Source organism: Maylandia zebra, linkage group LG18, assembly GCF_041146795.1.
Source record: "Maylandia zebra isolate NMK-2024a linkage group LG18, Mzebra_GT3a, whole genome shotgun sequence".
NCBI lineage: Eukaryota > Metazoa > Chordata > Actinopteri > Cichliformes > Cichlidae > Maylandia > Maylandia zebra.
Window position 1 is genome coordinate 20,835,535 of NC_135184.1, and position 27,738 is coordinate 20,863,272.

The following is a 27,738-nucleotide window of genomic DNA, read 5'->3' on the forward strand; positions in this document are numbered from 1 at the left end:
CTAACTATCCACTATTTAGTTAGCTTACTTGTAGAGCTCGAGATTTAGCAATTCCCTAAACACGAGTGTGGTCTGAATATACTAAAAACGCAACGGATATGCTCACGTTGAATTAAAAAAACACACGCCTTTCAAAGAAACGTTGCTCCACATCACAGAGTACTCCAGAAAATTTGCATTTTGTACAGCCTGAACCGGTATGTATGTACAACTGTGTGCTAACGTTAGCTAAATTAGCAAGGTTAGCGGTTGCTAACGTCAGAGTGCTGCTGGCTGTATGGACGATATGTATATGTTTATTTATGATAGCGGTGGTGAGACACACTAAAATGCGATGTGCATTCGTGCTAAATGAATCTTAGACAATCGGTCGACGCTTGAAATAGCGTGGTAGGCAGTGGACATCCTGCTAACCCATGTTGGCATACCTGTTTGGCTAATCAGTACTGAGGTTAGCTGTGGGCATTGCTGTCAATTATCTATAGCTTCCCTGCTATGCAGCTAATCCTGTGCTAAGTGCAGAGCAAATCATGTACATCAGAGCATATAAGTGATTAGCTACACGTTTTCTAATTATACCCTTCTTTACAGGAAGCCATGTCGGGAATTAAAAGGAAGATAGAGGGCAATGATCCCGACTATGAGGACGTTTCTCTGGTCCAAAACAGTAAGAGAAACAAGGCGGCTGAACATAGTGGTAAGTTCATGCTCTGAACCCTGAGCCAGTACACCTGCTTTGCTTGTTGTGGTCAAAATTAGCTATCAGCTTTGTCCTGGTCTTGGAGATAAGTTCATTCCCTATTCCCTATTTTATCCAGCTCGAGAAGCAACAGTTCAGAAGATTGAAACCATCATCAAGGAGCAATTTTCTTTGGAGATGAAGAACAAAGAGCATGAGATAGATGTGATAAGTCAGGTATCCGGTGATACTTTCTTTTAAATCTGTTTTACTCTACTTTACTTGTTACTGCATAAAAACTTAACATGGACAATAACTTACAGGTCTTCTTTACGTTTAAGTGTAATACACAGCATGCCGGCTAACTGTTCTTTGCTTTGCAGCGTCTTAATGAAGCCAGGAGGATGATGGACAAGCTCAGGGCATGCATAGTAGCTAATTACTATGCCAGTGCTGGACTGACAAAGCTCTCAGAGGTAAATTCCCATTCATTTGCACACAGAGTTGGATGATACAGCCTCAAAATTGTAGTGCAATAGTAGTAGTACATGGTAAGTCAAATGTAGGTACACAAGTAGCCTAGGTATTGTTTCCCCTGGGAAGTAAAAATATAAAATAACACTTTAACTGAACAATTGTTACACTTAACTATGTAAATCTGAAAAATCTTTTCCACCTAAGATGTTGTTTCTTAGGTAGAGCTTTCTCCCCCCCCCCTGTTTGCTCTTCCTGTCATCTGGAGTGCACCTCCTGTGTGAATCAGTGATGCTTGGTGGAGTCTTTTGTTGACATTTAGGTTGCACATCACCAGCTCTTAGTATCGCCTCCTGTGTAGCCTGGTTGTACTTTATGGTGTTTATTTGCCTCAAGTGGTGAAACACATTTGTGGCTTCCATCTTCAGCTGGAACAGTTTCCTTGCATATTTTGCAAAATATTGTCTTTTTGTTCAAGGTTGTTGAAGTAGCTCCATTTTTAGGTACTAAATTGGCTCCTGAACATATCCCGACTGGTCTCATTGTTACATGCACTATGGATTATAAACACAGGGCATAAAACTTTATAGTGGTGTTATTGCAGACGGTAATAGCCAGCTGTCTGCTACTCTATGTGGTGGTACAATATAGAAACATTGACCTAAATTTTCTTCTATGTCCCATAGCATACCTCCAAGAGCGACCCTGCTGTGCTGAACCATCCAGCCATCCGACGCTTCCTGGAGTCTCCTTCCCGTTCTTCTTCCCCTCTCAACCAGGGCTCTGAGACTCCATCGTTGGTTCAATCAGAGTCCGAGTCTCTCTCACAGCAAGGAGATGGTGCTGAGAGGAATGGAGAAGGATCTTGGAGAGAGGACAGCAGCAGGCAGGAGCGCAGACCCGGACGCAACACAGGCAAAGTAAGTTCACCTGGCAGAAATTGTGGAGTTCTTGACTGTTTGATGATCGGTTAATAAAAGCATTGCCGTTGTTGTTGCCGTAGGACACATTCGGTGTACCATCGTCTGCAGGCGCAGAGCAGAGAGTGACCTACCACTCTACTGGGGACGATGCATCTAGACTTTATGTGAAGAAGACAATCGTAGTAGGAAATGTATCCAAGTACGTAACCAAATTAAAAAATGTCTGTCATTTCTTTGGTGACTAATTACATTGTAACACACTTTTCAGATTAGAACTCAGAATTGAAAAGAAAGTGTTGTTGAAATAGATACTCTTCACGTGGGAAGCCTGGTGTTTTGTCTTAGAATTTCAGAAACACACAATTTTGAGAATAAATGAAATGTAAAAATTTTTAATAAGAAAGTCACTTAAGCTTCGGGCAGGTATTATAGAAAAGGCTGCCTACCTGCATTCAGTGTTGTCTATTTTTTTTATTTTTAATCAGTCTTGGAGGAAAACACAAACTGCGATGGACTTGCTTATAAACTACTGCATGTCTCTTATTTTGAAAGTTCAGTTATCATTCATATATCACTCAGTTATACCACAAATCGGCCATCTTGAACCGCAGCTGGTTTAGGGTTCATGTGCAGGATCAGAAATTAAGTAGAAAGAGAGCTGATTTTATTCATTATTGGCTAAACATTAGAAGAACTGTGGCAGTCGGGGTTGGTTTTTCTTATTTTATTTAGTCAGCTGAATTTTTCTCATGCATGATTGTGCACTGAAGAGATGAGCCACAAATCAGTTTTCCTGCAAGTGTGGTCTTGAAGAAGATTGAGAATACATTTTACCTAATTTATTTTGCCCCTGGGTGGACAGTTTTCCGTTCCTCAAGACTGCACAGGTAAAATTACACTCAGTTAATAATACGTTGGGATCCCACCTGCCATGATACTCATGAGCATGTTGACCCCAGACCCCATATAAATAGATACTCACTTTTTAATTGTGCATTACGTAACGTTTTAGCTCTTATGGGTCAGACCACACCTGCTGTTGAACTTGGCCTTCATATTCATGTTAGCCACACACCTGTAGAGTTTCGTGACTGCATTTTGTATAGTAATGAGGCTTTTATTTTGACAAATGGATGCCTACCATTCGTCAAAGGTGAGGTTTTTTTGTTCCAGCATGACAGACAGACTCGAGCGGAAAAGGGTGCCAGCGATACTCATCATCAATGAAGCGCATATTAAGTTTAGAAAACTTTGAGATATTTTTTTAGCACACTTAATATTTTAGTACAGGTTTATTAATCAGAAAGGATTTGATCAGATGAGATTTTAAGTTCCTCCAGGCTTCCAACCGGTGTTTGATTTAAGATGGAAACTTTATGACAGAAAATTATTAAAGCGGTGTTGAAATTAGTCATGTAGCACCTCCTTGTCTGTCTCCTCTTTCCAAATACTTTGTAAAGATTTAAAGAAAAAAACACCCCTTCATTTTCAGTCTCACTTTACCTTCCTGCTCTTCATCTTGGGTGGTGTTTAACTCTTCTGTAAACCATCTATGCATTACCTCAATCCAATGTTTTCACTACCTCTGAGATTTTTCTTCTTTGTTTATTATTCTCAGGTACATTCCACCTGATAAGCGGGAAGAGAATGACCAGTCTACTCATAAGTGGATGGTGTACGTCAGAGGCTCAAGGAGAGAACCTAGCATCGACCACTTTGTCAAGAAAGTTTGGTTTTTCCTGCATCCCAGCTACAAACCCAACGACCTCGTGGAAGTCAGGTTTGTGCCAGTTTTAATGAAATGTGTTTTCAAATGTTTTTTAAGCAGTCATGCAGTTTCATGTACTAATGTTGCAGAATAAAAGAAGTTAGAAAGAATTTAATTAAAGAGAAGAAGGAAGACAAAAAGAAAGATTTGTTCTTGCAGTGTTTCGTAGCTCTTAGATAAAATATTTACTTCTAACTTTGTCGTGATAAATAAGTCCTTTGATCCACCTTTTTCCAAGCATCACTTGCCAAAACTGCAAGAATTATACAAACAATATTACATAATAATTCTCAGCTCGGTGAAAATCCTTTAGATCAACTTTTAGCAAACACTGCCCCCTCGTGTAGGTTTGATGATGCAGCGCATTCAACCCCTATCAGTCTCATCGCTTTGTAGAAAATCAATATTTGTCTTACCAAGCAGTAATCACTTCAGCAAAATCTTACAGCTTTTAAGAAAATTAAAAGATGACAAATTTGTTATGCAGATTGTACACACATCATTAGGCAACGTCATTTGCTGCACAGCGAGTCAGCCAGAACTCAACGTCAACAAGACTAATAGCAGGCACACCTAAGTGGTCCAGACTTGCCTTAGCCTAAAGCAGTTAGGTGTATAGATGAGCATCACACACTTAATTTAGCAATCATTCACAAGCAACAGAGGTTAGGTAGCCTTGAAATATGCACTTCAAATGTCTAATTGTTGGCATTACCCTCTAAAAATGGCTCAGGATTTAAGGTTGCCTGCAGCTTCTGAATAAATGATCTCTCTCATCAGTCAGCAGTCCTTATCCTCAGCTGTAGCTTCCCAGCTGTTTGAACTGACAAAGTGCTCACGTTGCTGTTGCAGCAGCTCACAAGCTCCCCCCACGTAACTCAAACCTTCACTCCCAGTGAGCCCTACGCTGATGCTCTCTGCTGACTCCCAGCACAGCCTGACTGTAGATGAAGGGATGAAGTGAAGTGGAAAAAAACACCTGCTTCACTTATAGGTTGCGCTTGAATACACACATGATACGCAGGCACATGCACATGCCCTTGCAGTCAGATCAATGTCTGTTATGTTGGGATGAGAATGTCAAGCTTCAAAGGAGGAGAACATGTGAGTTTTTCAAGTCATTGATTTTTAGGAGATTCTTAACTCGGTCCAGGCTAGAAAACAGATTGGTTTTTAAATAAAGGCATAGTGATTCATCTTTACTATATATTTTTTTTCATCCTGACTTATATTTGAATTTTAACAGTGTTGCATAAGGCAGTTCAAATGTATCTGTTCTCAGTGAGCCTCCCTTTCATTTAACGCGCCGCGGTTGGGGTGAGTTTCCTGTGAGGATCCAGATCCATTTTAAAGACCCTCGCAACAAACGTATTGACATCATCCACCAGCTAAAGGTCAGAATACTTTACAGACCACATCATCATTCACTTTACTTTTCTCGTTAGATGAGGACTCTTTGTCTTTCCTTGTGCCAATTTTCAGAGCCTATTGTAGACAAGCCAGTGGGTCTGACTTCTACTGCTGAATTTCACATATGTGTAAAGTGTACAGGATTTAGGCAGGAAACTTAAAAGGATTACATACATTCACGTCAGTATTTTATTTTTTGACAAATACACAATATTTGCAGATTTTACCTCTGGACACCACCACAGTGTATTTAAATTCAGTCAGTGTGTGATTGAAGTGCAGACTATCAGCTTTAACTCAAGGGGATTTCCAAAGATATTGCATTAGCAGTTTAGGAAATAGTCATTTTTGTCCACAGTCCCTCAAAAAGAGGAAGACTCTGAAAGAACTGGACAACTGACTGACAAGCAGCAGAAAGCAACAATAAAACAAACCAATCAGAAAGATGGCAAAAATTCCCAAATCTATAATTTAAAGGTGGTGAACTGATTTGCATGTTGACATCATTGTTACATGATAACAATATAACATAAGAAAGTAAAACTCTTGAGGAGGTAGGTGTATCATTTTCAGCATCTAAAATCAAGACATGCATGTAGGGTTTACAACAAGCTGAAAACCAGTTGTTATACTCAGGAAAAAAAAGTGCAGAGTAGACTCCGCTAGAAAAAAATTCAAAGAGCCTGCACTGTTCTGTAAACAGTTCTGTGGATGAAATGAAAAATATGGAGAAGGAGAGCAACAACTCATGATCTGAAGCATACCAAATTACCTGCTGATAGAAGTAACAGGATGCATTCTGTGTGCAGGGCTGTGCTCTCTGCTCACATTCAGACAAATACTGCAGAACTCACCAGACAGCATTTTGCAGAGTAAATAGATAATGACCCAAAAGAGCAAGCAGCGCAAGTTTCTCAAGGCAAAGAAAACGTATTACTTTTAATGGCCAAGTTGGTCACTTGATCTCAACCCAACGATGCTTAATTTACAGTTATTAAATACAAAACTGAAGGCAGAGAGACCAACAAACAAGCAGCAGCTGAAGGTTTGTGCTGTAAAGGCCTTGGACTTCCTAAACAGTTCAATCAAGTCTTTTGATAAACCCCTTGAATACATCAATTAAAACGTTAACTGGGTCAACGGGTTTTATTTGCTGAGCTTCTACCAGTTTTATTAAATATTTTTTCATTTTAATAGCTGAGTGCTTCAGCAAGTTTTCTCCTGTTATGGCTTGCTTTTTTTGCCCCACTGAAAAGCACCTGTCTAGTATCTTTTTTTCAGTCTGCATTACAATCACGTTCGCCTTTTTAAACTAAAGAACTTTCATTGCTTTTAGAAATGCATAGTGATATAGTCCAGTTTGATTTCAGAGTAATTAGATGTTGACATTTCTTAAACAAATAAGTAATCATAGTATATTGCACTAAAATGTGTTTATACAGTTCAGTAACTCTGCTGCATAACTTTGCTGTCTATATCCTTTCTTCTGTTTTCCTACAGCTCGACCGAACATACACTGGACTGCAGACGCTCGGGGTAGAAACAGTGAGTTAGAAATGTTCACTTTGTTTCTTGCTATGACTTTTTTCCCCTTCAGAGCTTCACTCTGACGTTGATTTATATTTGTTCCAGGTGGTTGATGTGGAGCTTCACAGGGATTCTCTTGGGGAAGACTACATCCCTCAGCCTTCTTCCTCCAAGGTGACTCACAGAGCAGCCAGCCCCACTTTGACTGCCTCTCTGGCCCAGACTTATGGACGCTGTAGTTCTCCTGTGTCACATGACTCCAGTGTAGACAAAGGTACACCAGCAGATTATTTTTGCACATTTAAAATAATAGGGATCATGTACCTGAGGGTGTGTGTATATACTGGACTGCTTAACAGAAAAGTAGGATTGTTTATTTTCTCTCCATAAAACTAAACCAGAATAAACCAGTTTTCAGTGGTTTCTTGGCCTTACAATCATTTTATGTCAGCTTATTATCAAAACCAGATGACGTTCAATAAAAATTGTTCTTCCATCTGCAGTTTTCATAAAGACAGAGTCGGGGAGGCCTGCAGGTGTTCATAGCGCAGGCCTTGCTGCTGGTGAACACACTCCAACACGGCCCAAGGCCGGTGACAGAGTCACTCTGGGTTCCCATGACAACTCTGCCTTCCAGCCTATCACAGCAAGCTGCAAGATTGTTCCCCAAGGACAACCACCCAGTCCTGCTGAGTCTCCTGGGAAATCATTCCAACCAATCACAATGAGCTGTAAAATAGTTTCAGGTACGTGTCTCCACCCACTGTCCTTGTAAAATTGTCATATTGTTTCTAAAGAATCCAATTCATCATAAATAAGATGGTCTAAGTTTACACAATAAAGATGCCCTGTGATTATAACTTCTTTATTTCAGGTTTTGTTGAGGTGAAATTTGTAAATCACTAAGAAGTGTTGACAGCAAACGCCTCACTGACATTGAAGTTGGATGACATTATTTTTCCATTTGCTTGTAATTTCAACATATTGTTTCCCAGCACTGACACTGATTCTCAGCTTAGTGAAGTTGGTATGAATACATTCATTGTTAGGAAGATGCAGTACTGCTCAGTAGGGGTTGACAAAAGCTTCTTTTGTGTTCCCACAGGCGCATATTTCTTGCATTAGCCAAACAAAGTACATAAAAATAGAAAAACGCCATTATGTTTTAATTCAGATTTGGAAAACTGCTGATTATAGTTTCGAATGTCTGTAAAGGCAACTGTAAACAAAACACAGAGAATGGAAACAGTGGCAAAAAGGTCATGTGACATGAATTTTATCTTTCGATAACATATTTCAGAGCCCCTTTTAAAAATGAGAAAAAATAAGTTTCATAAAAAATTAAGTCCAAGAGAATTACTCATACAATAACTGCCCTACTTCCTCCCCCACAGGGTCACCCATCTCCACACCCAGCCACTCCCCGCTGCCCCGCACACCCACGACCTCCACCCCTGTCCATTGCAAGCAGAGCTCATCCTCTGTGCTCAACAATCCTTATATCATTGTTGACAAACCGGGCCAGGTTATCGGCATGGCTTCCTCATCCGCTGCCTCCACAGGTACACTTCTCCTACTCAGTGTTAAAGTGCTGCTTGAAATCGGAAGTGGACCTGGAGCAAAATTGAGAAGCGGTGTCTGAGCCGCCCACATGGGATATAAAAATGGCTGTGAAAAATCCACTTTATAGCAGGACAGACGATGAACAGTGCCCTTCAGACTTCTCTGTTCTCTTTGTTTCTCTCTTTGCACTTTTTTCCCTCTTTAATCCCTTTAAAGTCTACTTTCTAACATTATGTATTCCCTCTTTGCTGTTTTCTTTCTCCCTACCTGCACTCCTAAATTATGACGTGTGGTGAGCCAGCAGGGTGGTTGCTAAAGGAGAGGTTACCATGGTAACTGAGTCAATGTGTTTCATGGCCAGATTAGGGGGCTATTCGAGAAGACCCTGCACTCCAAACAGTTTTTTCCTCTCTATGTGATGTGTGTGTGTAAGTCCCCATAAAAAGATGAGTTTTATTGCCATCTGAGCATTTTGCGCATCATCAAGCAATCATCTTGCATGATGATAGTCATTGTGTTTACTTCCTCTCAGCACCAGCATCAGGTCATATTCCACTTAGGAGCTCTTTCCTGTAGATTGCTGTCTCACACCCACTCAGCCACTCCTACACTTCCTTCACAAATGCACTGCTCACCCAGATTCGGCAACAAGGTTAGAGTGTTCTTAAATTATGTTTTATCAAAGTGGATGAGATAGATGTGGGTGTTTTGGCTGATTCACCAGTCCTGCAGTAAAACAGATTTTAATGCAGTGAGTAAGGAACAAAACTCTGGTGGGGCTCAGCTCTGCGAGTCAGTCAACCCTGAGAGGAAACAGTCACCTGGCACCACAGTGGCCTCGATATCTCTCGAAAAGCTGACAGGAAGGGTGGTGAATCCTCACCCTCATCTGTGCTGTGACTTATTGTGTTTGTATGTTTGTTAATTATTCCACAGGAAGCCCATCCACTAAACAGTCTGCCACTCAGGGCACTCGCTCCCCAGCACCTAAAGTTCACACTGGCACCTTCCTGTCCTCAGGGATGAAGGTGAGTTGGTAGAGCCTTACTGGGTTACAACCTTAAACGTGACAAACATTATCCATTTTTACTGCCCTGTCCTCTAACTATGAAGACAGTCCTTGTATTATTTGTGTTTAAAGCAACATTAACAAAGCAGTGTGATATTAATAGTAAGCCAGGGTGCTATCTTCAGCAGCTGTGAGTGCCTTGGCAGCTATTTAAATAGGACATAGTTCTGAGGATGGGGGAGGGGGAGCTTTGCAGAGAGAATTGCACAGTTCTTTTTCACGCAAAATGTGTCATTAGCTTGCTTTAATGTCATCCTACTCGCACATGCTAATGATCCCTTTATTGTCCACAATGAGCGAAATATGATCTGGCCTAAAATTCCTGTTTTATCACATTGGAGCTCTGATTGGTTCAGATTCTTTAGTTTTCTCTGTTGTAAACTACAGACATCTGCTCTCACACTGAAAGGCACCCCAGATGAGGACATATGGGGAATATCAAAACATGGACCCGATGAATAAATGATGATGCTGATTTTACGAAATCTGTTTTAAGTAACATCTTTTCTTGCAGCACTGCAGCCTGCTGAAAAAAGAATAATCAGATCTTTCTTTACAGTCAGAGTGCATCGTATTAATCATTTATGTGATGTTTTCTTTTAACCAGACAATGTAATTGGTAACTGATATATAGCAGCTGCATTATGAACCCGCTGTGGTTTCAAAGCAGTGCGGAGTTGTGTTTCGAGTCCCTCTCTCCATGTTTCCCGTGCAGGTTATTATCAAGCAAGAGCCAGGGGAAGTTTCAACACAGCAACAGCCGATGGTTTCCACAGTAACCAGTCAGCAACAGCAAGCTAGCGCTACAGCAGGACACCAGTTTGTCGCAGTGAAGGGGGGTCACATGATCTCCATGTCGGCCCAGAAACAGACTGGTGGAGGGACAGGGGCCACTAGTAGCAAGGTCAGTTGTCACCCAGACAAACCTGCACAGACGCAAACCTGCAATGATAAGTACGTATGTGTGTGGCCACAGTCATTTAAAAAAAATAGTTTCTTCTCTTTCTTCTAGATGTTGGGTATTCCTGTTAGCTCAGGGCTTCAGTCTTCAGTCAAACAGGTTGCTATCAGCAGTGGACAAATTCTGGTTGCCAAGGGCAACCCTTCTGTCTCCAAGGTGATGAGTGGAAAGCAGGTTTTGGCTCAGGGAGTTGCTAAAGCCATCGTCAGTGGAGCCAGTGGCATTTCTGGACACCAGGGTACCAAGGCGGCTGGTGGTTCAGGTGGCAAGAGTGGAGGTCAGAGATTAAATACACTCGCACACACACATAAAAGAACAGTTTCATTTTATAGCAGCCCAAGTTGTTGTTACAATTTCAAATCCCATCCTGGCTGTTAGTAGAATTACATGATCTTTGATCCCCAATTTAAAACCACAGTATGAAATACCCCCCGAATGACAGAATGGTTGCCCCATGCACTCAAACACAACATTACATTACATCGTAACCTAGTTGATTTCTGTATAACAGTGCCTGCTGTATCAAAAACGAATGATGCTACAATAGTGAAAAGTATTGTCATGTTTTCACTGTGACAAGTTTGGTATTAAAGGATTCTGGTGACATGCCAACTCCATCCATTCATCCATTTTCTTAACTGCTTATTCAGTTCAGGGTCACTGGGGTGCTGCAGCCTTTCTCAGCTGTCATAGGGAGAAAGGGAGTTATTCAAGTTGGACAGGTCGGCAGTCTGTCACAGGGATAACACAGAGACACAGACAAGCATTCACACTCTGTTCTGCTCTGGGTTTAACTTTGACTCTGAGGTGGGGGAACACTTCAATGGGGTCATCAATGTTTGTTTGTTTTTTGTTTAGTTTTTTTTGGTTGTGTGTTTTTTCTTTTTCCTTTTTTTAATAGTTGAATTACATTTAGAAACAATGTGTCTCTACCCTATATTAATATCATCTTCTTTATTTAAAATGTTTGCAGTTTTAGAGCTGAGTGAGTAATCATTATTATTTCTTTTATTCTGTGTTTGTTCCTAGTGATGGCTACACTTCAGCTGCCAGCCAACAACTTAGCCAATCTGGCCAATTTGCCACCAGGTACCAAACTCTACCTGACCACCAACAGCAAGAACCCCTCGGGGAAAGGAAAGCTGCTCCTCATCCCACAGGGAGCAATCCTCCGGGCCTCCAGTGGAAGTGAGACATGTTGCGTCCTATATTATTAAATATATATAATAATAATAGTAAATAATATTTTTATACAGCCACTGTTTAAAAAACCCATATCAGTTTCCATTGACATGGTATTGTTCCTTTTGTGTCAGTGTTTTAGTCACATGCTTTTCTCAATCCTATTCATGTTTATTAAGACCAAGCAAAGGGTTTGTTTGTTTAAAATGCTTGTAGTCAATCTTTGTTGGATGTGTCACCATGTTTTAATAGAACTCTGTGACAGTGTATCTTTGTAGCAGCAAAATGGAAAATGCAGGTTAGCGTTGTCATGTTTTATATTGCAAGGACCTGCAAGATTATAGTGTATTTCATGAATTAATGTAGAATAATTATTCTAAGTTTAATATCCCAAAGTATAGCTTTACCACTTAAATATGGTTTCCAGGACAGTCTCTGTGGATTACAGTATGTGGGTATTTAATATGCAAGAAAACCTGCAACATGTGAAGCTGCACAACATTTTCTAGCAGGTGTATAATGTCATAAATTACTAGGTGTTAGAAATAGGCATTTGCCTGGAGCGGGTAGCTTACTCAACAGTGTTGATAGAAACTGAAAACAATGCTTGATTTTGTTGGCAGCTCAGTATTTGGGGTCAGCATCCCAGGCAAAAACCTTTCACTGCGACATTTTCATCCATGCCTCCAAGTTGTAGACATCTGTATTAAAAAATATTTTGGCTTCCAGCTCGTCATAAAGTTTGGAAAAAGAAATCCACTTCTGAAGTGACTCTACAACTTGAGGCATGTTAGTGCCAGTTACTGCTGCTGGACAGTGAGTCAGTTACAGTCATCTGTTTTTCTGCTTAAAGACATTTGGATTTTCACAGCAGTAAGCCAACATTGCACTGCCCTGCTCTGCTTCACAATCGTGCCTTTGCCCTTCTTTGAAATGGCAGCACTGATACTCTGGATTTTTCATATGAAATGAGACTGATCTATGTGGATTTCTGTAATTTAGGTCAGCAGTCCCAGAACAGCTCATCAGCGGTCTCTGGGGGCTCTCACAACTCCTCCTCCTCTTCCTCTTCAAGCAATCTACCTTCCAACCTCTCCTACACATCTTATATCCTTAAACAGACCCCACAGGTGGGTAGACCCACTTTTTCCTTTACTAACGACAAATGCAGTCACACACTGGCACAACATAATTTGTGGCTCTGTATGTATCTCATCTTTGCTTATTAGAGTGTTCATATTTGACTGACCTGTTTCAAATTTCCACATAGACACTGGGTCCTGCTTTCCTAATAATGATCATTCTTCAAGAGCCATCTTTTTTTTCTGTAAAATTTCATGTCAGTCTCTCTTATGAGCCAAAGAGCCGGCGCACTCCCACATTCTAATTAGGACCTAGAGGATCAATTGACCTAGAGGGCTAATTGAATTTTCCGTAGCTATTATGTTATAAAAAATTAAAATGTAATGGAAGCATTGTACTGCTTAAAATAGTCATACTGTGCACATCATGTAACCTTGTACTGTATGTAATTTAAAGTCTAATATTGGTGATATATTAAGCCTGGCTGATCCTGTGTGGGTTTACTAGGCTGACCTGAAACCAGTTTTTATGGCCTTTGAATACAATAAGTCTGTAAGATTTTAGACAAAGACAAATTTTGTTTTTAGTAGTTACACCACTGTAGTGACTGATTTTGTGTGCCTGTTTGTATCCAGTAACTGAACACTTTGTTGGTTGAAATAGGTGACTGGCCTGTTTACTGAAGAATATCCCTGGTCTTTGCCTCGAGAAATTCTTGAGTTGCTTTTGCATTATGTTTTGCCGTATATGCATGAACTGTCAAAGAATTACAGCCGTTCACCACTAAAAAGGTGCTCAAAAGTAACTGGACTGACAGAATCAGCATCACGTTTACTGCAAAGTTTGTACACAAACAAGGAATTTCTCTTGGTGTCATGGTTCAAATACAGAGGTACAGAGAGAGAGGCTAACAGATAGTTTTATGGCCAGATGATGCCTAGTTAATGTCCTTAGTTATTTCATGATGAATTAAACATATAAAATTTGTGGAGTTGAGTCCAGGCAATGAAATTGTATTGGACTGTGTCAGAAAACACCTGAAAGAGCCCGCCTACTTCTGGGGGGAAAACTTGAGACCAATGTGAACCAGACTCATGGGTAGTAAGTCAAAAAATATAGGAATTTGCAAAACAGATGGCCGGTGCTCCACAGAGAAAATGGATAATGACCTAAAGAATACTGCAAAAGCAACCTAAGAGTATCTCAAGGCAACGAAGAATAAATATTTATTATTTATAGAACAAGCTTTTCAGTTATTTAATTTAAAACTAAAGGTAAAAAGATGGCTGCAGTAAATGTCCAGGTGTTCTAGACTTCTGACTGCAAAAAATGTCATCCAGTCATTGAAAACAAGCGTTACACTGGAACATATTTTAATTTTCAGCATTTGAATGTGGTGCACTTTGTATAAAAATGCCTGTAAATCCTAAACAGTTAAAGCGGGACTTTTAAGCTCCTTGAATTAAAGCTGATAATCTGTACAGTCACACACTGATTTAAAATCCACAGTGCTGGCGTACAGAGGCAAAATTAAACAAAAATCATTGTCCAAAAACTCTTGGACCTGACTGTGTGTCATTAGAGCTGCACTTTAGTCATTCTTGTTCTGTTTTCTCAGGGTACGTTTCTGGTCGGTCAGCCCGCACAAGGTTCGGGGAAGCAGGGGAGTTCCGGTTCGGCAGGTCATGCTGCATCATCTCCTGCAACTGCTAGCCAGCAGGCTATTAGAGTGACAGCCGGACAGAAGGCAGCCATCTTGGCTCAGGTCAGTGTGGAGAGTTTACTGTAAGCTGTTCAGTGTGTAACACAAATGCTGCTGTAGTTACTACTGCTTCTGTGTTTCTTAGTTGTTTCTTTGACAGTCTGATTTCGACACAGGCTTGTCTTTTGGGTCTTCCAGTTCTGTGATAGTAGGACTCGTGTGGGGTTTGCCAGCTCTTTTGTTCCTGCTCTGCAGTCATTTTCCTCTTTAATATTCTTAATGAAATATTCATTCTTCTTCTCTTCTTTATTTTTACGCATTGCTGTATGTTACTTCACTGATTACCTCCCTCATTTGACCACTAAATTATGACCGTCCTGCCAAATCTCAGATTTTGTGGTGGAAATGCTTTTGTATTTTCTTTGACAATGAAATATCTTCAGAGGTCTTTTCTTTTTCATTTGGAAGTATATGGATTAGTGTTGTGCTGGGAATCTAATTTCATAACACAGTTCACGATCTGTCATCCACACACTGAAAGTTGTATTTTGCACATTGTTAGAGGGGCATGCTCATTTCACGATAGTGTATTAGAGAAGTATAATTGTTACTAGAAATGTCACTGCATACTCAGCGTTTAAACAATGCTGCCCTTGCAACAGAAATATGGCCCACTCAGCTAAATTTCTTTTTCAGTTTTATAAATGTACAACACCATGTAATTGTAGTTATCAAGCAAGGTGTTATCCAGCAGGACTGCAGTAGTTCTATAAAATAGACGGTTATATGAAGCCTGTGTCAGAATAAACTGGCATAACAGGACTCGGCCAGAGGATAACCACATCTTTGTACAGGATAAGAAGGCTGTTGTTGCTAGCTCTGCTAACATTAGCCACACTCCACAAACGAATTTGACCACCTAAGTAACGTTATACAGGCTGCAAGCTATGTGCGGATCATGTCTCTCCACGTATTACTTCAGCATTACATTAGTCTAATTTGTGCTAGACTCAGTTTAAGTCGTTGCATCGCCTTAATTCTCCAAAGTAAAACTTTCTAAACTGTCTAAAGATGTAAAACCAACGTGTGATAGATGCACACTGGCCCCGGGCTCATGGCACATTCTTACTGGCAATAAAATTTGCAGTTTTATTGGAGTTTAATCTTTAAAACACTGTCAGACAATTTTTGAAATGACCATTCAACCAGATCTATTTGTTACCATATTTAGTCTTGTGTGAGAGCGTTAGGCTCAAAATAACAACTTATGTAACATTGTTGTCAGCTGTACTATTTACTATTTTTTTATTGTTTGGACTAGAGTTAAACTATTTTATCCACGTGCCAGTTTGTTTTAATGTGACGTCTTTTTTAAAATCTGTGTCTGTGTTGGCTGTGTTTTGAAAATTGATATTTATTTAAATTATATTTTATATTTTTGAAAATTAATTAAATGAAAATGTTATCAAGCTTTTTACAATTTTCTTAAATACCAACAGGGACCATCTGTACAGATCGTGTCGCCCTCTTTAATCAATGTAAATTAATCACCAATGACATATGTGGTTATTATCCTAGGCTGATTTTAAGGTGCTTAAGAGAAAACATAATTTGTGCTTGACACAGACTTTTTTCTGTTTAAGGTATTGCGCCATCTTAATTTTAATTTTAAGTTAAAGTTTATATAACATCTCCAGACATAGATCCAACACAGATCCAACAAGAAACAGTATAAACGGTGGATGTAGCTACCAAGTGGTCATCCTCTGGTTTTTGAAGTTTTGTTTGGAAGAAACAAGATCAGCATTTTCACTTGGTTTCATCTTGGTTTAAAAAAAAAAAAAGTGATGAGGAGGGGCAGGTCCAATTGATGTCATAAGCCAATGAACATACCTAAAGAAATAATGCTCTTTTTCAAAACATAGTTTGATCAAGACTTTTTTTATTCATTGTAAACTGTAACTGAGTCCATAAACTCATCAAGAAAGTGGTTAGAGGTCAAGACAGAAGGCTTTCCCATAGACTTCTGTAGCTCCAGAGGTGTTTCTGCAACCACAGCTATCGCCATCTGGTGGCTTTTAGATACACTGCAGGTTGAATGTACTTCCTCACTGGCTTAATTTTTCCAACTGCGAAGCCACGTCCATGTTTTATGCTGTTCATGGTTATTAGATCTGGTATTACATCTTAACTCTGAAACACAGATTGGAAAACAAAAAAATATTATTCAAAGATGGCACTCAAACACTACATATGAGTGTAGTTAGTTTTCCATTGGTTCCACTCACAATTTAAATGAGCTGCAACAGTGAAAGACCTGTCCAGGGTGCTGCTGGTGCAAGCACCTGATTCTCCCATGTGCTGCTGAGCTGGAGGTGGACAAGTCCCCTCATGCATTTTAATCAGTCTCACTTTATATAACATTATCATAGCAGTTTCATTTCTTAGTGTTTACCCAAGTGAAAACTGACTTCAGAGTTTTAGTCAGACTGGTGTAGTGTTAGTTATTTTACAGGGTTTTTTTCTGATTTAAAAAATGGCTTCCATTTTCATTTTCATATGAAATGGTCTATAAATACAATAATTACATTGTTGTATTACATTGGTGTGCTGCTCCTGAACAGTGCAAAACTCAATAATATCATTGGTAACAAATGTAAAAGTGATTCCTTACTATTTACTGGCAACATGGCTACTGTGGAAATAAAGAAAAAAGTCTATGTGTGTATGTTTGTCAGAGTTTAAATCTTTTTTCTTTTGATAGATTGTGAGTTTTCACCTCATGCCTCCTTGAGAACTTCAGCATGCTGCACGTGGGCTGCTGCTGCTGATGTTCTAAGTGGGTAATTGCTCGTCCTCTAATTGACAGGTGGTGGGCAGCTCCCAGGGTGCACAGGTGAAGTTGCCTGACGGCTCAGTTAAAACAGTAACGGCAGCGGGAGCAGGCCACTTGTCCAAGCCGGGCACCACCACGTTAAGGATGACAGGTGGAGTCATCACCGCTGCTAGCTCCACGCCTGGCTCTGTCAGCAGTGTGAGCCAACAACAGGCGAGTTTCACAGCTTTTATTTACATCCCTTTTATTCTGCATGGCAGATGTCCCTATGTAAGAGTCACATTAAACCAAAGAGCTGTAAGCATTTCTTTTATGGTTGCAAGCTAGTTATGCTGTTTTTAATTACGCTGGATTTCATACCCACGTACAGATGAGGACACAATTATTAGCCTCCCTTTGAAAATGTATTTATTTTTCTAACACAGCTGGAAGGAATTTTTAACATCCTAGTTTTATTTTTTGGATGCTTACATTATTTTATTTTGTGCACAGAAAGAAAATTATTTCACCGAAAATTAAAAATTACCAGGGTCAAAATTCTCAGCCACACTGATGCTAATGGTCAGTTGTGACTGGATAACAGCCTGCAGTCACTTGTTTTAGCTTTGAAATCCAAACTCAAGTCCTCCTGAGCAATCCCAGCCCATTCCTCTTTGATGAATCTCTCAAGATCCTCCAGATTTGGTGGTCTGCTTGGTCTTCAGTTAGCCCCACGCATTGGAGTGGGCAGGCGAGCGGTGGCATGAACAACCATCTCTGTGAACACGATAATTTGAGAATGAGGGAACATAGGATTTTCAAATTAATACCATTGATCCATCTGCTAAAAGTCTGACGAGTTTGAAAAATGTTGATCTTGACTTCAAGGTTTCTGAAAATCTTGTAAACACAGTAATTCGAGGCAGGTGACAGCTAAGATTTTCAAACTTATACCAGCAATAGTTCTTATCTGCTGGGAGACTGAGGGTTAGCACTGGTGGCTTCTAGTATTTTTCTTGGTCTGCAAACTCGCAGTCCATTCCTGTGCAGGGTTCTGATGATTGTCCCACAATTCACGACTTGGCGAAGTCATTCACTAGTGTCCTGGCAGCTCTCACTAGTGTCCTACCTCTGCCAGGCTTGTTCTGTACTGTGAGGCTCTCTGAATTTACTGATGATACTTCTCCATCTCTTGCCTTGTGAGCACCAGTAATTCTTTTTTGCAAGTCTAAACTGATTTCTTTTGGGGTTTTTTGTTGTATTTTGGCATGATGCTTTCTCAGGTGAAGCTCAAACTCTTGCTTAAGTTTTTATATTGTGTGTAAACTGGAAGAAAGTCCTCATTTTTAACTTGCTTTTACAAACTTTGAGCATTAAAGCACATCATTGCACATTTGTGGTTTGTGCTTTGGCTCAATTTAAAAGATCAGTTTTTGGGGGGTGTTAATATTGATCCTGGTATTTCTGCTATTCAGAGCAAATAGAAATAATTGATGCGTTCTAAAGGAAACCTTGCTATGTCCAAAAAGCATTTAGGAAAATTTAATTCCCCTATAGAATTAAAATCCATGGAGGAATTAAAATTTTTCAATTCAATAGGGGAGCTAAAGCTTTTATGCTCATCTTTAAATCTGGTATTATAGATACTAGAAGCACCCTGATTTTGCAAGAAATAACACATTTTTGTATAAGTGGAATTGGAAAAAAAGGCAGTAGAGATACACAGAAAACAAATGATCCAGCCTGAGTGCAGTGGCTCGCATGTGTAGGCACGCTGCTGTGTATATTCATAAGCATCGGTCTGAGTTAGGATGATTACATCTTTAGAGTCAGTAGCTAGGCATCATAAAACAGAGAAATTGCAACACATAAAAAGATTTACTCGGAGCTCCAACAAACAAGCCAAAGAGGCGGAACTTCTCTTTCTGAGGACTCTCTGTGAGGAAAAATGGACTCTTTTGTTTCTGAGATTCCATAAAACCAGTGACCTGATCAGCACAGCTCATTCTGAGAGCTGCGTGGCACTAGAAAACAAACATCAGCAGAAAAAAGAATACACCAACTCTCCTCCAGGCACAGCCACAGCAATCTTCTCTCACATATACACTACAGTGTTTTTGCAAATGGACTTGGACTGTGATATTTTTCATATTTATGAACACGTTCGCTGTCGTGCAGCTCCAGATAAGGTGAAATGCTGCTGTATATGTTTTTATACCTCACTTTATTAGCTATTTTGAAAGAAGGGATTTGTAAATAAGTGTGTTGTTTAATGAAACCATGGTCTGCCATCCATTGTGAAAACAGCTTGGACACTTGAGCTTTTGCTCACTTTGGTTAGCTCATTATCAGAAACGTTAAAGGACATAAAAGAGTCTGTGTTTGCTTATTTCCTGCGTGACACGTGTGTTTCCGTGTGTCCATGCAGGCCCTCGATGGTGGGAAGTCTGCTTCTCAGCATCACTCACTCCTGATGGCAGCCAACCAAGCAGCAGTAATCAACGCAGCAAAGAACACCAGCGCCGCTGGTGGGGGCAGCAGCTTGTCGAAGGCAGCAGTGGCCTCCTTGGTGAAGGGTGCTGGAAACCCTGCTGCGATCGCAAAGACTGCTGGAGGTTCAGCTGGTGCTGTAGTAACAGGTGCAAAGGGGATCACCAATATGCCTGTCATCAGCATGTCCAAAGGTGTGAGTACTGTTGTGGGTGTGCCCAAAATCAGCAGCAGCGGCGCATCCCTGGTTTCTGCAACTTCGTTAGTCAGTGGAGTGGCAGCCGCCGGAGGAAAAACTGGTGCTGCTCTCTCGGGTAGGCAGAAATAAGCCTGTTTCTGCATTAACTGTCAGGTTAAATGTTAATGCATTACTCGAATAAACAGAGCACCTATGTTTTTGTTTTGTAAAGGTATGCTGAAGATCCATTCTGGAGGTTCCAGCTCCCAGCAGACTGTCTTAACCATTCCTGCCAACCAGCTCAAGCAGCTGGGAGTTGGAAGTGGGTCCGGCGGACTGCAGACCATCTTCATGCCTGTGGGGAAAGGTGAAATAAACCCTCAACAAAACAGTGAATTCTAGATTAATAAACTGGGTCCTCCATGATAACACAAGATACTGCACAAACAAAGGTTGCTTTGTTGGAGTCTCACTTATTTTTAATAAGTTTCTGAGGGTAAATCTTAAAATATACAAAAAATATGCAAAATATGTTTTTCCTCATATGATTTACAGTGTGAGAACAGTTACTTTACGCTCTAAACTGAGTTTATGTTCCTTCGTTTAAAGATGGCAGAATGATTTATTTACAACACGCAGGAAAACAGATTTTCATTATTTCACAGTTTTCCTAAGTGCAGCTTCTGGAAGACCTGTCATCCTACCCTCTCATTTTTTCATCCACTCGTTAAGCCCGTGTACCTAATGGCCCACAATCCATTCCTGTGTGTTTTACTCTGTTTGTAGTCGTGTCAAAGGGCCCAGTCTCCAGTACTCCTTCCTCCTCCTCCTCCTCTTCCACCACCCCTGGAGCACCTGGAGCTGGAGCCTCCCCAAGTCCTGCCAGCCAGGCCTCCCCCTCCCTTGCCCTGCCTCTGGTACAAGGTGAGGGGTCCATCCTCACTCCACCCGCTCTCCTCTTCTTTTCCACTGTACTCCCAAACTCCTCTTTCTTTGCGTATAAAATTATTTATTTTGCTTAGAAGCACATTAGGCTGTAACTAGTAAACTCAGATCCCATCCCTGTAGTCTCATCTCATCATTTTCTTTTATCTCCCAATTTAAAATATATAGTATGCATACTAATAAAGCAGCCGTCTCTAACACTTGCTTTCTTCCACAGTGAAGACGGAGCCAGGTGCTGGCACAGCTGTCACAGCTGGTCCATCACCCCCGGTGACTACTCCTGCCCCCGCTTCTTCTGTCCACGTTGCCTCTGCAGCTACCACAGTCAAACAGGAACAAGGGGCAGAAAACTCATCGCACGACCTCATCAAGTAAGGGCAGGGACCTGTTACAATCACATACAGTGAGTGTATACATGAAAGCTTCTTGGCACCTGACAGCTGTGATTGTCTTCTCCTCAGCACTGAGCATATAGAAACCATGATGCAGCTGCTGACAGCTGTGGTGAAGAAATTCCCTCTAATTGTGCCAGATAAGAGTAAGTGAGCTCGCCTTTCATTTGATGTATGTAAAGGAAAAGTTTACATCAAGAAAGGAAAAGCTGTCTAAAAATTTGACACACTGGTGTATTTCTGTTTCTTTCTATAGCCGAAGACTCACATCCGTTTTGTGCCTCGTCGTCAGAACAGTATTATTCCTGGAATATTGGCAAGCGCAGAGCATCAGAGGTGACCTTTTGTTTTGTGTTTGCTTTTGATGATAAAAATTTAAATTCACAGAAGTGCAGTATCTGGGCTTTCGATCAGAAAGCCTCATTAGAGTCAAAGTGCTGATGAACCAGCAGAGATGTACATGTTTTGTTTTTGGAGCTGTGCAGGCTTGGAGTATATTCAGGTTTTTTCTTGAAATTATGCAAATGTGTTAAAGTTTTTCTCTCTCTCTCTTTTTTTTAAGCTTTCAAGCTGTCTTTCAAATAAAGAATGCAGGCTTTTTTCTTTTCTCTGTATGGATTTCCTCAGATGAAAGTTTTATTTAATCCCATCTGGGGTGACAGCACTCACTTACTAGCGTTTGCTCTCCAGGTTCCAGCTTGAGGGCGTCTGTGAGTGATAATTTGCAGTGTCTGCAGTTTTGGTGCCTGTGTAATCTCTCTTCATGCAGCATCCCGACTCAGAGAGTTTTCTGCTTGCCTCATGTCTTTCTGTTAGGTCACATATATATCGCTGCCTCTTGTCTCCTGTCATATCTTCATCAGTAGCTCATACAGGCCAACCCATATTGTAGCAGTCTGTTCTCTTTTTCTATTGCTATAAAAAAGGATCCCAGACAAGCCAAGGCATAGTTATTTATATCTACAGGTCACTAATTTACACAGAGGACAGGGGACTCATCACACATCATTACACATTATGAGGACAGGGAACGATTAAGTGGTGTCTACGGGCTGGAGAAAAACTGATTCTGCACAGCAAATCTGTGTGTTTGCTAATGAAATGAAAATCCTATATGCACATCATCCCACCTCAGCAACAATCTGGTAACACTTCAAGGGACTTCCAGGCCCAGCATGACTAACCATCTGGCAAAATGAAAGGAACGAGAGCCATAACTTTAATTTCAGTGTTCATCAGGACGGGAGGAAAACGAACTGCATCTACACACGTTACTCAAGATTCGTCCACTATATTGGTTGTGATCTAATCACCTGTTGCTAGGAAAATATGTATTCATAGGTAGCAGATTGCCACAGTTGCCTGTAGTTTTTACCCCATCACCCTTAAACGGTTGATGGGTATTGCCGTCACCCTGCCAGCCAGTCAGGCAACATGGACGCTTACGTTGTGAATGCAATAACTCGAGAACAGAGCGATGTTGAAGTTTCAAATTGATACCATTGATGTCTCTACTAAAAATCCCTGGCAAGTTTGAGTCTCAGTAACATCTACGTCAAGGTAGATGTTCTATTCAACAATATGTTGGCAACCAAAGCAATCACAAGGAGGTTTTTAACCAGCTGGTTGGGAATATACCTTTTCATCCTAGCAACAGGTGGTTGCCAGGGGTCTGTAGACCTGCCTGATCGGGGTTTTAGCAGTCACTTTCCCTGCAAATGGAGCGTTGACTCGTGCCTTATTCACTTGATCCTACAGTGTCACATGCCCAGAATGGCAGCCAAGTTAATGCCACTTGCGTTCACATGTGGGAAAGACCTCAATAGAATAAAATAATAACATCAGATTTCAAAAGACGCTCAGAAAGTCATTTCTTTGCCCAGTTTAAGGATTAATAAGCTTCCCCGTGTTAGACTTCCCGCTAGCCTGCTGCTTCATTAAGGCGTCAGAACAGTGAGCTGGCACGATCAATGTCTATTACTCATCCCACCGGAGCATCGAGCAAAAAGCATGCTAATTGCATTTGTTCACACTGCTTTATAAGCGTTTTTTGGATGCAGTAGGCTGAAAGGAACCAAAAGGAGACTTGCCTGTATGTTTATTAGGATAAGGAATATAAAGTATATGTGTGCCATCACACAGTCAAAACTCTTAGTAACCCCAGCTGTGTGTGCGCAGCAACATGACCTGTTTGTGGCTGTACAGCTTGTGATTGATTGATTTCTATTCTCTCTCATCATCTCTCTGGTTTTGGCCTGTGTGCAGCTTCAGCGAGCCGTAGCGGTGAAGCGGGTCGTCCAGGACGTGTTGGATCGCTCGCCCCGTCTCCAGGCCCTCACCCCGCCAAAGACCAGAGAGGTGGTTCAGTGGTGTCGACAGAGGGGTTACACGCCGCCTGACCCCGAACCCCCACAACCCAAGAACGATGACGAGTCCATCGAGGACATTCTCACTCAAATCGATAATGAGCCTGGTGAGTTTGTGCCTGTGTGGACTTGGTCTACATCTTCTACAGGAAGATCGTTTCACTCGGTCTTGTTAAAGCTCCAAGCGGATCAATATTTTCGCCTCAGTGTTGCATGTGTGGGTGTACTGTTTCTGCACCTACCAGTGGATCCAGTAATGCGTCTGCAGACCAGTTGTGTGCGAGGGCGGCCAGTGTTCAGCCTCAGTGCTTTTGTTCAGTTGCATTGTTTAATTTGCTGGGAACTCTTATTAATTCCATCTTTTTGTCTCTAAAGGATGGGTGATGAGGCCGTTTAGCTCACTGAGCCAAACAACATGATAATCGGTGTTTGTGTTCTACTTGTCTCTGTCTGTGCAAACGTCTTCATTTGTAATTGTTGCGTTGTTGAACTGCTAAAATGAGCAAAGATCTCACAAAAACCCTCCTTCACATGTCTACGTTTTGCTTTACACCACACAGCCGCGTATCAAGAATCTGTAACCTGAGAGATGCACCGAAGCAGTCGCCGTTTCTGCTGATGCTGCGGCTTGTGAAATGATGTGTTAAATGAAGGGTACGTGTAAATGTTCCCGCAGAGTGCCCGTCGACCCTGAGTAGCAGCGAGGAGCTGGTGCTGCGTCTTGAGCAGATGCAAGCTCTGCTCAAGACTGAGCCAGAGGAGGCGGATGACGAAATAGTCGACATCATCACGGTGACTCCTCCCTGCCACAAGCTAAAGGTCAAAGAGGAGGAACAGGAGGCTGACCCGGAGCCCAAATTCTTCCTGGGCGCCAGCCTGTCCGATCAGTTTGTCAGTGAAGCAGCTCAGCAGGTTGGGACTCTCTCTGGGTTTGGTTTTGTTTTTTCCCCTAAGAAATGTGGAAAAAATGAAAAAATTCAATCAGTGATTTCTGATTCCTCTCCAGCTTTTAGCAGCTAACAGGAGGGCACACCACTTTCCCCCTTTTTTTATAAGATGAACACTGCCTCTTTCAGATCGGGGTAACCTTCCAGCCGGTGGAGGTGGAGAAGAATGTGTTCGCTCCAGTAATCGAAGCCATGATTCTAAAGGTTGTTCACTGTACACAAAACAGTAACTCATGAAAAATGTCAAGAAACACTTGACAAACAGTCTGAATATGAATCCTGAATGCTTGTTTCACTTAATCACATTGTGTGTGTGTGTGTGTGTGTGTGTGTGTGTGTGTGTGTGTGTGTGTGTGTGTGTGTGTGTGTGTGTGTGTGTGTGTGTGTGTGTGTGTGTGCCTGTGCCTGTGCCTGTACGCTGTAGGCTACAGAACAGTTTGCAAGTGACATCCTGAGAGAAGCGCTGGCTGGGGCCTACGCCAAATCCCCTCCAAACAGGTCAGCCTTTTTTTCCTCTTTCCTCTCTAGCATGCGACCTGCCTTAAAGCTCCAGTTTTCACTTTATTTTTTATATTTGGGCCTTTTGCAGCCAACTGAGTTAAAATAAAAAACAAAGAGTGAAGTAAAAAAAAACAACTTTTTTTTTTCTTTTGATGTTTTCTAAACAAATGTTAATATAAAAGCCTGGTGGTAGCTTGTATCTTTTTTTTCACCCTTTATCACAAAAATAGCTAAAACTGTGTGTTAGATGGTGCTAGAGTGGATGGATGCTCTGTTTTTTCAGTAAAAAAACAAAACTGTGAGTCACCTTTTACCAGAGGGCGATACATTTTAAAATGAAAACATGTCTGCATGCTCACTAAACGCCACAAACCAAGGGCTGTCCCAAACTGAAAGATACCTCAGGGTGGTGTTTCTGTTCCTCTTGAAGCCATTTCTTGGTTGCATTTGTGTTTGCAGGGCACCAAGAGAGATCACAGCCATGAACATCCACCAGGCTGTCAGCAGCATCCCCACCTGCGACTTCCTCACTAATACACACATGGGTTACCTGGCTAAGGACAACTGAGGCCTCCTCTACTTGACATCGACTGGTTGCTGACAATGAGACAAATCGACCGTGTTCGTGATCACACTCGGTCCCGTTGGCTCAGGTTGCACAGCAGTAATAATGTACTGTATTCATTAAGTTGACCATTGAAGGGCTCAGTTTGCTGCTCGAGCAGCTGCGTAGCAGCAAAGTAACAAATGTTTCTAATACTCTGTAACATCTTAGTGCCGGTGCATTGAAGCTTCGTGGGGCTCGTGTTATTGGATTTAGAGAAGCGATTGTGCTCTTGCTTACCTCAAGAAAAGATTATTTTAATGATGAAGTGTTTTCTGCCAGACAGCTAGCTAGTCACTGGGAAAATGAAGCCTGAGTGACTTGCAGGGTTAAATAATAAGATCAGACAGCTGTCCCATCTCCAGTGTACTGCATCTCGCCATCACAATCACTGAATTTTTGGAACTGGCTGAGTCTTTTAGCTCAGGTGAACCACAAATTTAGCTGTTCGGAAACACACTGAGTATTTTTCTATCATTTGGGCAGAGCATACACAGCAGTTCTGCTGAAAGTGGCATGGCAACCAGCATTCAGCTTTTGATGTGTTTCACGGTTACCTGGCAGAGGTAACGTCGAGCCTTGCAAGACAAACAAGCACGCAGGAAGTGTTTTCTAAGGCCCTTCAGATGGGCTAATAGATTCATCTTTTATAGTCTGAAATTAAAGGTGGATTATGCCACAGAGACACCGATGAACTAATATGATGCAGGAGACGGTGTAGTGTGAGAATCATTGTGATTTAGAGAAACTCGCTGTTAGTATTTATCTTCTGTTCATGAACCAGCCCTGGCAGCACGCTGAAGTGTTTTTAAGCATTGTGTGTAACAGCTGTGTTGTATCTTATCATGTAATGTATAGTGTATATGACCAGTATATGAAGTATGGTGTTTTCAGACACTGTTTATTTTTCTATCAAATCTCAGCACCTGCGATCAATTACACCCCGACAGTAGTGAGTGTGTGCGTTTGGATGTGTTTGCTGTAGTCCCCACAGAGGTCAGTGAAGTTGATGTGTGTGTCTGTGTGCGTGTTGTGCTGTTGTTTCTGTTTAATGTGCTGCTTTGTATTACGTTCATGTGTGAGAATGAGTGGATGTGTGTCGGGCTGAGTGACTCTGATGCCTGTTAAACCAAATCGTATTAGTGTAGAAGACACCTAAACATTGTATTTTCAATTTCAGTGCAAACCAAAAATATAATCAATATTCTTGTAATGAATTTTAAAAACAATTCTTGCAAACCTGGCTCGTCTTTATTTATTTTTCTTGTCTTTTTTATGTTTTTGATAAATGCAATCATACATGAACAGTGTGCTGAACCCAGGTTAGTGACACAGGTGCCTGTTACAGGCTACTTATCAAGTAAACAGCTAGTTTCTCAAATTACACACCTGTGCAAGTTTTTAAATGGTTATTAGTGAGACTAATGCAAATATGCTCAGTGTTTGTCTGGACTGTCCACAATAATATTATTTTAAAGGACTGATTTGACTCTTTTTATATACACTCTTAAAAGCCACTTTATTAGGTTCATTCTGGGTTTTACCAACTTTTTCAACGAGGTGCTGGAAACATTCCTCTGAGATTTTGGGCCATATTGACACGACAACATCACATAGTTACTGCAGGTTTGTCGGCTGTACATCCATGATGTGACTCTCCTGTTCCACCACATGTCAGAGCTGCTCTATTGGTTTGAGATGTGGTGACTGTGGAGGTCATTGAGTACAGTGAACTTCCTCGTTGAGTGTCAAACCATGTTGAGCCCACGTGATCTGTAACTTCAGTTTTCTATTCTTTGCTGACACAAGTGACACTCGGTGTGGTCTTCTGCTGCTGCCGCCCATCTACTCCAGAGTTGGATGAGTTGTACATTAGGAGATGCTCTTCTGCATACCCTAGTTGTAGTGGCTGCTTCAAGCAGTCTTGCGTTTTTCTTCTGACCTTTGACATCAAGAAGGTATTCTCATCCAGAGAACTACAGCTCACTGCATGTTTTTTCTTTTTTGGTCCAGGCTCTATAAACCCCAGAGATGGTTGTGTGGGAAAATTTCAGATCGGCAGTGTCTAAAAATACTCTTGCCAGCCTGTCTGGCACCAGCAGCATCACTAATTTTAAGTACCTTTCTTCCTTATTCTGATGCTCGATTTGAAGCTGCTC

General features: G+C 41.2%; 1 protein-coding gene across 2 annotated transcripts; it reads left to right on the plus strand.

Annotated features, from left to right (window-relative positions):
* On the plus strand, positions 1–26,818 carry yeats2 (YEATS domain containing 2). 2 transcript variants are annotated; one of them, XM_004542575.3, is made up of 30 exons: positions 1–197; positions 592–697; positions 819–916; positions 1,063–1,155; positions 1,840–2,073; positions 2,157–2,275; positions 3,695–3,856; positions 5,127–5,238; positions 6,755–6,799; positions 6,887–7,055; positions 7,285–7,527; positions 8,176–8,343; positions 9,281–9,372; positions 10,129–10,317; positions 10,426–10,651; positions 11,404–11,562; positions 12,559–12,686; positions 14,258–14,404; positions 17,211–17,390; positions 19,585–19,960; positions 20,057–20,191; positions 20,611–20,748; positions 20,987–21,140; positions 21,231–21,307; positions 21,418–21,497; positions 23,427–23,634; positions 24,204–24,439; positions 24,604–24,678; positions 24,899–24,972; positions 25,435–26,818. In XM_004542575.3, exons 2-30 carry the CDS (start codon positions 598–600, stop codon positions 25,541–25,543), a joined length of 4,326 nt encoding a protein of 1,441 aa, XP_004542632.3. In that variant the 5' UTR covers positions 1–197; positions 592–597; the 3' UTR covers positions 25,544–26,818. The 2 variants fall into 2 exon arrangements, with proteins under 2 accessions (XP_004542632.3, XP_004542634.3); XM_004542577.3 differs by lacking the exon at positions 20,611–20,748.
* Positions 26,819–27,738: the final 920 nt, after the last annotated feature.

What these genes read in the sequence shown, in the direction of transcription:
- yeats2 (XM_004542575.3), top strand. Translation starts at nt 598, where the DNA reads ATGTCGGGAATTAAAAGGAAGATAGAGGGCAATGATCCCGACTATGAG. An exon ending in CTCATCCGCTGCCTCCACAG is followed by an intron (nt 8,344 to 9,280) that starts GTACACTTCTCC and finishes ATTATTCCACAG; the next exon opens with GAAGCCCATCCACTAAACAG. An exon ending in GCAGTGTGAGCCAACAACAG is followed by an intron (nt 17,391 to 19,584) that starts GCGAGTTTCACA and finishes GTGTCCATGCAG; the next exon opens with GCCCTCGATGGTGGGAAGTC.